This window comes from Balaenoptera ricei, chromosome 8, assembly GCF_028023285.1.
Source record: "Balaenoptera ricei isolate mBalRic1 chromosome 8, mBalRic1.hap2, whole genome shotgun sequence".
Lineage (NCBI taxonomy): Eukaryota > Metazoa > Chordata > Mammalia > Artiodactyla > Balaenopteridae > Balaenoptera > Balaenoptera ricei.
Window position 1 is genome coordinate 15,561,967 of NC_082646.1, and position 9,693 is coordinate 15,571,659.

General features: G+C 40.4%; 1 protein-coding gene across 1 annotated transcript in view; it reads left to right on the forward strand.

Annotated features, from left to right (window-relative positions):
- BUD13 (BUD13 homolog) overlaps positions 1–6,587 on the forward strand; it is a 35,088-nt gene extending 28,501 nt beyond the window's left edge. Inside the window, exon 10 of the mRNA XM_059930347.1 lies at positions 6,184–6,587. Coding sequence (XP_059786330.1) covers positions 6,184–6,277 — 94 coding nt within the window. The 3' untranslated portion in view covers positions 6,278–6,587. The remainder of the gene's footprint in view (positions 1–6,183) is intronic.
- Positions 6,588–9,693: the final 3,106 nt, after the last annotated feature.

The window sequence follows — 9,693 nt, forward strand, 5'->3', positions numbered from 1 at the left end:
CACTGGTTGATCTATGAGCTGGACCCAGGCAACTGGAGGCCCTTACCTCTCCCCTGTCCTTGGAATGTACATCCTGCCTACTCTTCTCATACTGGCAGCCATTTCAAGGACATAGCCTTGAGAGAGTAGGGTGCTGTTGACCATCTGGACTGAATATGTGACTGAACCCTTATATATAAGGCCTCTATATAAACTTTTAAGGTTCTGGCAGGCAGGTGTGGAGAACCACTTGTCCTGCGCCCAAGACAAACCTTGTATGTAAGTTCCCTTGCTTATTAAACCTGCCACCTGCCAATCTGGAGTGATCTGCCTCTTTCTCTTTCTGTCTCTCGTTGTCCTCTGAGTATGGGGGCCAATTTCAGATTTTACCCAGGGAACTCCTGAGGTTTCAAACCAACACAGAGAACTCAGGATTGACAGTATGAGACTTCTATGACAGCTCTGTCAGCCCTTTAAAGACTTTTCATCACTTTCTGGCCTCCATTGTTTCCAATTAGAAGTCAGCCCTCAGATTTCATTTGTTTCATCGTCTCATCTCCTAACCCCAACATATACACATTATAATATATTCTCTGGCTCAGCAGCTTTCATGATTTCCTTCTGGTCTTTGGTTTTCAGCAGTTTGACTATGATGTACCTAGGTGTGGTTTTCTTTGTATTTATCCTTTTTTGAGTTTGTTGAGCTTTTTAGATTTATGAGTTCATGTTTTTCACATTTGGGAGGTTATTTGGCTATTTTTTGTTCAATTCCTCTTCTTTTTTTTTTAAACCACTTTTCCTTCTCCAATTACACTATTTCCACTACTTGATATTATCCCACAGATCTCTGAAGTCCTGTTCATTTTTCTATCATTATTTTTCTCTCTGTTCTTAAGGTGGGATAATTTTTTTGATCTGATTTCAAGTTCATTGACTCTTCTGCCATCTCTAGCCTATTAGGCTCATACACTGAATTTTTTGTTTCAGCTAGTTTAAATTTATTTATTAGTTATTTTTAGCTGCGTTGGGTCTTCATTGCTGCACGTGGGCTTTCTCTAGTTGTGGCGAGCAGGGGCTACTCTTCATTGCAGTGCATGGGCTTCTCGTTGCGGTGGCTTCTCTTATAGTGGAACATGGGCTCTAGGCACGTGGGCTTCAGTAGTTGTGGCACGTGGGCTCAGTAGTTGTGGCTCACGGGTTCTAGAGTGCAAGCTCAGTAGTTGTGGGACATGGGCTTGGTTGCTCTGCGGCACGTGGGATCCTCCCGGACCAGGGCTCGAACCCATGTCCCCTGCATTGGCAGGCGCCACTGTGCCATCAGTGAAGTCCCTCAGCTAGTTTATTATATTTTTATAATATAACCACTGTGCCACCAAGGAAGTCCCTCAGCTAGTTTATTATATTTTTCAACTCTAGAATTTCCATTTGACATATTTCTCTGCTGAGATTTCCTACCTATTCATTCATTATGAATCATTTTTTTTTTTTCCTTGAGAATATTTATAATTGGTGCTTCGAAGTACTGTCTGCTCATTGCAACATTTGGGTTATCTCAGGATTGGTTTCTATTCATAGTTTTTTCTTGAGTTTCATCACATTTTACTATTTCTTTACATGTCTGGTCACTTAAAAATGTTATACTGGACATTATGAATGATACATTGCAGAGACTTTGAATTCTCTTATATTTCTTTGAAGTGTGTTGTTTTTTTTTTATAAGATGGTGTAACCATCTTATTTTTATTTTAGTTATTAATTGATTTATTTTAATTATTTATTTAATTTATTTTGGGCTGCGTTGGGTCTTCGTTGCCTCGCATGGGCTTTCTCTAGTTGCGGTGAGCGGGACTACTCTTCGTTGTGGTGTGCGGGCTTCTCATTGCAGTGGCTTCTCTCGTTGCGGAGCACGGGCTCTAGGCGCGCGGGCTTCAGTAGTGGCATGCAGGCTCAGTAGTTGTGGCTTGCGGGCTCTAGAGTGCAGGCTCAGTAGTTGTGGCACACGGGCTCAGTTGCTCCACGGCATGTGGGATCTTCCTGGACCAGGGCTCGAAACCTGTGTCCCCTGCATCGGCAGGCAGATTCTTAACCACTGTGCCACCAGGGAAGTCCTTGAAGTGTGTTGATTTTTATTCCAGCAGACAGTTAACTTGGCTGTATTTTAACTCCAAACTCTAACTCCTTTGCAGGAGTTTCTGCTCAGTTCTTTCAGTTTCTAGCTGCTGCTTTTTCATGGGGCCCAAGGGGGTTTCCCCTGCACAAGCACAGTTTAGCAGTTAGCCAAAGATTTGGGTGCAGTTTGTATGTAGATTTTGGGGTTCATCCCTTTTGAAGCTACCTCCCTTTCAGTATTTCTTCCCTGATTTTCCAGCTGCTCTGCTCACTCTGCACTGACACCTCAAGCCAGTAGGCCTGTGCCTTTCTGCCTCCATGAGCTGTGCAGTTTGGGAAGTGCCCTCTGGCAAAAAGCCTCACAAATCTCTTCTCACACCTAGACTCCCACCCAAGTTTTGTCTGCTTTTGGTCACTCTCTCATGCCTTCAAATACTTTCAGATACTTGTATCTTTATATTTTGTCCAGACTTTATAATTGTTTTCTGAGTGTAGATTAGTTTGCATGAGTTCTCTGCCATGACTGGAATCTACCACTCTGCTTTATATGGGCCTAAGGCATTATCTTCTGTCCTTTAAGCTGCCATCTAAATCCAGAGCTCTAGTTCCTGATATTGGCAGGTATCCTCAGGGTGGCTGTGGTTTCAGGCTCCTTTCCTGCTTTCGTTTGCAGCGCACTGTATATCGGCTTTTTGGTAACAGGAGGATTTTTCAGAATACTAATTTGCTGTATAGCCAGAAGTAGATCTTTTTATAGCCACAACCCTAAAGATACTCCTGCTACACTGAGTTCATTCTTTTTTTCTTTTTTCTATTTTTTTCAAATTTCTGGACCCAAAACAGAACTCTCCCTGACCTGGTTTTTAACTGGTATAATTTGTCTCCATCTCTCCCTGTAGTTTTCCTACACTTCTCATTCTTATTTTCTCCTAGAGTTTTCCTTTTAGTTCCCTTTCTCATCCTTGCTTTCTTTCTGATTATTTATTCTTTCATTGCCTTTTCTGCTTTTGTCTGTTTTTGGCAAGTAAATATTTCTAAAACAGATCTATAGTATGTTACAGTTAGAAAAACCCGTAAGGTCAATTAAACTAACTTACATTATTTAAAAGAGAAACGGAGGCCCCGATAAATTTAACAACTTAGAGTCTTTCAGCTCACCTGATAAAGCTGGAATTAGACCTTGGGCATCTCATTCTTCGGTCTAAAGCTGTTTCCACTGTGTGTTCTCTTGCAGTTTGTTTTTTTGATTCTGTTTAGGGTTTGGTTTGTTATTCATAGGACCTTTTGTCTGTTTGATCATATTAGTGTTGATTCTCTTAAGTACTTATTCCCCAAGACAAGAAGCAGTGGTTTCCTTGTGCTCTAGAACACCATGCATGCTTCTGAGGTTGGAGATGGTGCCATTCATAATAAGCTTCCCTTCTTCCTCACCCTTTCACTACTCACCCAACTGATCCCTTAGGGAAGGCCTTAGGAAAGAGGGAAGCCTGTCATCCCAATCAGTTCAGTAGCACTTAGCATACGTATTATAACTTTAAGCAGCTATGTACTAGGTGCTAGGGTCTCACAATTAGTGAGAGACGGTCCTTGAGCACAGCAACTCACTTTCTATCTAGAGGAGAAGACAGACAAGTAAATAATTTCAATGCTACTTGCTAAGTATTACTATAGAGGATTTTCAAGGTGCCTTGGGAGCACAAAGGAAGAGTAGTTAGATTCAGCCTTGGGAGACTATGGTCAGGGAATGCATGCTTCCTAGAGGAGGTGATACATGAGCTAAGTCTTTAGGGATGTCAGTCATTAACCAAGATAAGAAGGAAAGGAAGGATATTTAAGGAAGAGCATCCTGTATTGCAAGGTCATAAGGATATGGAACATCCCAGTGTTTGGTGGGGTGGGGGCCTGTTATAAGCAGTTTGATGTTGGATAGCAGTAAGTGTGAAATGGAGTTGTGTGAGATGGGCTGGAAAGGTAAGCAGGGGCCTGGTCACTGAAGGACTTGGAAACATTTCTGAGGAGCTTGGTGTTCACCTTAGAGGCAGAGGGGAGCCACTGGTGGATTAACAGTAGCTCTACATTCTAGATAGGTGACGCATTGTAGCGGTCGTACGAAGCATTTGCAAGGCACCAATTTGGAAGTAGACAAGATACAAGGTTGTTGCAGTAGATTAGGCTAAAGATGATGGAAGTCTGAACCATGACAGTGGTAGTATGAATGGAGAGAGGAGGAGGTGGGAAATTGGTTAAGTGATAAGATGGCAGAACCAAGTGACTGATTAGGTGAGAGGGAGAAATCACTGGGTTTGGCAATAAGGAAGGTCATTAATGACTTGAGAGAGCATTAACTCCATAGCATAGTGAAACAAAAGCCAAGTTCTGTTGTGTGAAGGAATGAATGAAAAATAAGGAAGTAGACAGTGAGTAAAGGCTCTTTCAAGAAGTTTATGTAAGAAGACGAAGTACATGGTATTAGAAGGGAGTTGAGGGCCACTCCTTGAAATTCACCCCTGTAGTGACTTCCATGACACCCTACTTCTGGTTATTTTCTCTTATCATTTCATCTTGGCCACCTTTATGAACTTCTGTTCCTCTGTGCCCCCTGCTTAAATGTTTCTCTGGGCTCCATCTGTAACCCTTAGCTGTTCTCACTCCGTGTGCTCTCTTGGCTGAATCTTGTCTAGTACACCTTCACTTACCAGCTGTATGTACATGATTCCCAAATCTGTATTTGCACCTCAGTTTGGAGTATCTGGCTGTGCATTGGATTTCTCTGTTGATATGTACTTGAGGCACCTTAAATGCAAACATATTCAAAACTGAACTCATCAGCTTTCCCTACTCTAAGCGTGCTCCTCCTCTTGTGTTCTGTCCTGGTTAATGGCAGCCTCATTCATCTAGTCACTAAAATTATTAACCCATGAATCAAACTTACCTCTTCCTCCTTTGCTCTTATATAACTGATCAATCACTAAGTCCTACTATGTTTTCTCTCTTTCTGTCCCTCTTCTTTATCATTACTTTCATCATCTGTTGCCTGGACCATTGCAGTAACTTTCCTGCCTTCAGTCTCCTCCAGAGTGATCTCTTTGAAATGCAGTTTATGCTCCCACTTTAAATTTATCCTTCACAGGGAACTCTACTCAGTACTCTGTAATGGCCTACATGGGAAAAGAATAAAAAAAAAAGTGGATATATGTATATGTATAACTGATTCACTTTGCTGTACACCTGAAAGTAACACAACATTGTAAATCAACTGTACTCCAATAAAAATAAAAAACAATAAATTTATCCTTACTAGGTGAAATCTAAGCTTTATACTGTGGCTTACAGAGCTCATTATGATTTGCCCTCTACCTACCTTTCTAGCTTTGTCTCGTGCTGCTCTCTTTTCATATTTGAGGCTCCAGCCATACCAGTTTGCCTTTGGTTCCCTGCATGTGCCATACGATTTCTTACTTTGTGCCCTTGCTGTTGTTGCTCGTGCTATGCTCTGTGCTGAAATGCCCTCCTGACCCTTCTGGCCCTCTGGTTAACTCCGTCTTTTCAGACTTAGCGTAGTGGCCCCCTTCACGAAGCCTTTGCTGACCATTCTTGTCTGTCCCCCTCCCAAGCTGAGTAAGGTCCCCACTCTGCTTCCATGATACCCAGTGCGTATTTCTACCATAATCCATGCTTTTTGTTTTAATTTTTCGTTTAAATGTCAATCTCCTCCACTAGTCTGTGAGTTTATCAGGATAGGTGCTATGTTATACTCATTTTCATGACACAGTGCCTAGTACATAATAAGAATTCACTAATTTTTTGTGTAACGAATGGATAAAGTATAATACATAGACATCAGTTGAGAGTGAGTTGGGCCTTTAGAGAGTGGTAAATGTTTGAAACAGTTGTCAAAGAGTTTGAGAAGGAACTGAACAAGGACTAATAAGAGGTTGGATTATGTATTCTGTCTTTCTGATTCTGTTGCTTATGTCTTAAATATTTTCACATGATTGCCTTTACTTTCCTTTTTGCTCATTAGATTGTGAACTCTTTTTTCAGAAATAAATGTTCAGTTCAGGATTCCGGCTGATTAGTATTTCTTGATTGCAGATCCAATGGATTTGAACAGAAGCGCTTTGCCAGGCTTACCAGCAAGAAGGCGGTGGAGGAACTTGCCTACAAGTGGAGTGTTGAGGATATGTAACTTTTCTGAGGCAGTGGGGGTGGCTGTGGGTTGTGGTGGTGGACACAGGGTGGACAGACGTCCAGCTGCAACAGTCATCTGTGCTCATAATCAGGGCCCACACAGACCAGCGACTTGTTGGATGCCAGTTTTGACTGCAGAAGAATATTTGAGACGTAATGTTTGGACTGAAAGACCTGTACTTCTCAGGTGTGCTGACACTGCCTGTTGCTGGCTTTCAGAGGAAGCGTTGATTTCTCTGTGTCCCAGGGTTTGTTCTTGGTTAGGGTTTTCCCTTTTTAATAAACACACATTTATTTTTTTAAAATAATTTTCTTAAATGGATATTCTGTTTTGGGGAAGAATACAAGCTAATATTGAACCTCCAGGGATCTTGGAGGGTGATAGTTGGATTTTTCATTCATCTAGGAAGCAGGATGAGTAAAAACTTTCACAGTGATAGCTCCTTCCTCTTAGAAAATAAGAATTATTGCTAAACTAGATTTAGGAATAGACATGGCTGTTTGGAGACTTGGTGTCTGGTAAAGGTAGTGTCACAAATTAGTGGGGAAGAGATAGATAATGGTGCTCAGAAAATTGGCTTATTATATGGACAAAAATAAAGTTGGATCCCTGCCTTAAACCACATAAAGCAAAGACAAATCCCAAAGTGATTTTACCTAAATGAAAGGTAAAATGCTACAGCCAATAAGAAAAAATGGGGAATGTCTTTGTGACCTTGGGGTGAGGATAAATTTGTTAAATTAGATCTCCAAATCACAATCCGTAAGGTTTGATAGCTTTGCCTACATCATAATTAAAGATTTCTAGTCAACAAAGCACCCCATAGTCAAAGTTAAAAATGGGTATAGATGAGGAGAAAATATTTCCAATGTCTAAAAGTGACAAAGGATTACATTTATAAGAGATTGAACTACTGCAAATTGGAAAGAAATACAAAACACAAAATAAAAATAGGCAAAGAATATGAATATGTAAAATCTAAAGGGAGAACCAGAATGGCTAATAAGTATATTACTACTAGTAAATTAGAGAAATAGAGATCAAAACATTAATGAGTTTCTACTTTGTATCTATTAGCAAAAATAAGCAAGAGACTGAATTCTCATGGGGAATGAAAACTCATGGGAAGTTTCAACTGGTGCATCCATTCTGGAGAACAAATGGGCAAAACTTAATTGAAAATAAGTAATATCTGGGATGCAGTATTGCAGAATTTTTGAGAGAATATTGTCTGAGTTTGAATCTCAGGTATGTCTTTTACTGTGTGACCTTGATAAGCCACTTAACTTCTCTGTGTTTTAGTTTCTTCATCTTTGAAATGGATATAATATTACCCACCTCATAGGTTTATTGTGAGCCTAGAACAGTGCCAGGCACATAGTACATGTCACAAAATTATTAGCTGTTGTTATCATTGTCTTCCGAATCATCAAGTGTTGATAGCCAGCTTCCAGTATGGCCCCAATGATCCCTGACTCCTGGTATTTAAGCCCTCGTGTAGTCCCCTCCTACAGTGAATAGGGCTGACCTGTGTAACCGGTAGGATGTACTGGAAATGTGTGACTTCTGAGGCTGAGTCATAAAAGACATTGAAGCATCTGCCTTGTATTCTCTTGAATCACTAGCTGTGGAAGAAGCCTGCTACTATGTCATGAGGACACTCAAGTGGTCCTCTGGAGAGGCCCATGCGGAGAGGGACTGAGGCCTCTCACCAGTAGACACACCAATTTATCAGCCCTGTGAATGAGCCACCTTGGAAGTGGATCCTTTTAGCTCCATTCAAGCCTTTAGATGGGTTCAGCCCTGATCAACAACATGGCTGCAACCTCATGAGAGATCCTGAGCCAGAACCACCCAGCTCCAAATTCTTGACACAAAGAAATTGAGATAAGAGGAGGTGTTTATTACTTTTTAACAGCTTGAGATATAATTCACATACTATACTGTTTACCCATTTAACGTGTACAGTTCAGTAGTTTTTAGCATATCACAGAGTTGTATAACCTTCACTGTAATTCATTTAAAAACATTTTGGATACAGGGAGCTTTGTATCCATCAGCAGCCACTCTTCACTTGTCCCCAGCTCCCCTAGCCCTAGGCAACCGCTAATCCTTCTGTTGCTATAGATTTGCATGTTCTAGACATTTCATATAGTATGTGAATGGGACTATCATACAATACGTGGCGTTTTGTATCTAGCTCTTTTCACTTAGCGTAGTGTTTTCAAGGTTCATCCGTGTTGTAGTATGTATCAGTACCACATTCCCTTTAATGGCTGAATAATATTCCCTTGTATGGATATACCACATTTTATCTATCCATGCATCTGTTGATATTTGAGTTGTTTCCCCTTTTTGGCTATTGTGACTAATGCTGCTATGAACATTCACGTACAAGTTTTTGTATGGACTTAGGTTTTCATTTTTCTTGGAGTAGAATTGCTGACTCATATGGTAACTCCATGTTTTGCTTTTTGAGGAACTACCAAACTTCCAAAGCAGTGTATGAGAGTTCCAGTTTCTCCACATCCTTGCCGATACTTGTTTTTGTTGTTGTTTTTGGCCGTGCCATGCGGCTTGTGGGATCTTAGTTCCTCGACCAGGGATTGAACCCTGGCCACGGCAGTGAAAGCGCTGAGTCCTAACCACTGGACCACCAGGGAACTCCCGCTAATACTTGTTATTATCTGTCTTCTTGATTATGGCTATCCTAGTGGTGTGAAGTGGTATGTCATTGTGGTTTTGATTTGCATTTCTCTAATGCCTAATGTTGAATATCTTTATCTTCTTTGGAGAAATGTTTATTCAAATCCTTTGCTCATTTTTCAGTTGGGTTATTTGTCATACACATACAAACATATACACACATACACACTGTTATGTAGAATTCTTTATATATTCTGGTAACAACTCTCTTATCAGATATATGATTTGCAAGTATTTCCTTTCATTCTGTGGGTGTTATTGTTTTAAGCTGCTAAGTTTTTAAGTAATTTGTTATGCAGCAATAGATAACTGATATATTAAGTTTGTACATACCCTACCTCAAAGCAGTTCCACTCCTGGCTTTATCCTTCAGAGAAACTTGCACAGATCCACAAGGAGTTACATATATGGATGTTTATCTATATGTATCTTGGGTAGCAAGAATCTGAAAACAGCTTAGAAGCCTGTTTCTAAAGGAATTGACAAGTAAAATGTGGTATATGCATATGATGGAATATTATAAAAAAGTCAGATGCAAGCTGTTAGGACATGATAGACTCCAGGTGAGAAAAATAAGGAATAATGAAATTTATAGCAAAAATTAGCTAAGTAAATTGAACACAGAAAACAACAGAAACACAGAAAGCATTTTTTAAGGAGAATTTACACCTTACTAGAACTTACTAGAATAGTGTCTGAGGGAGGGA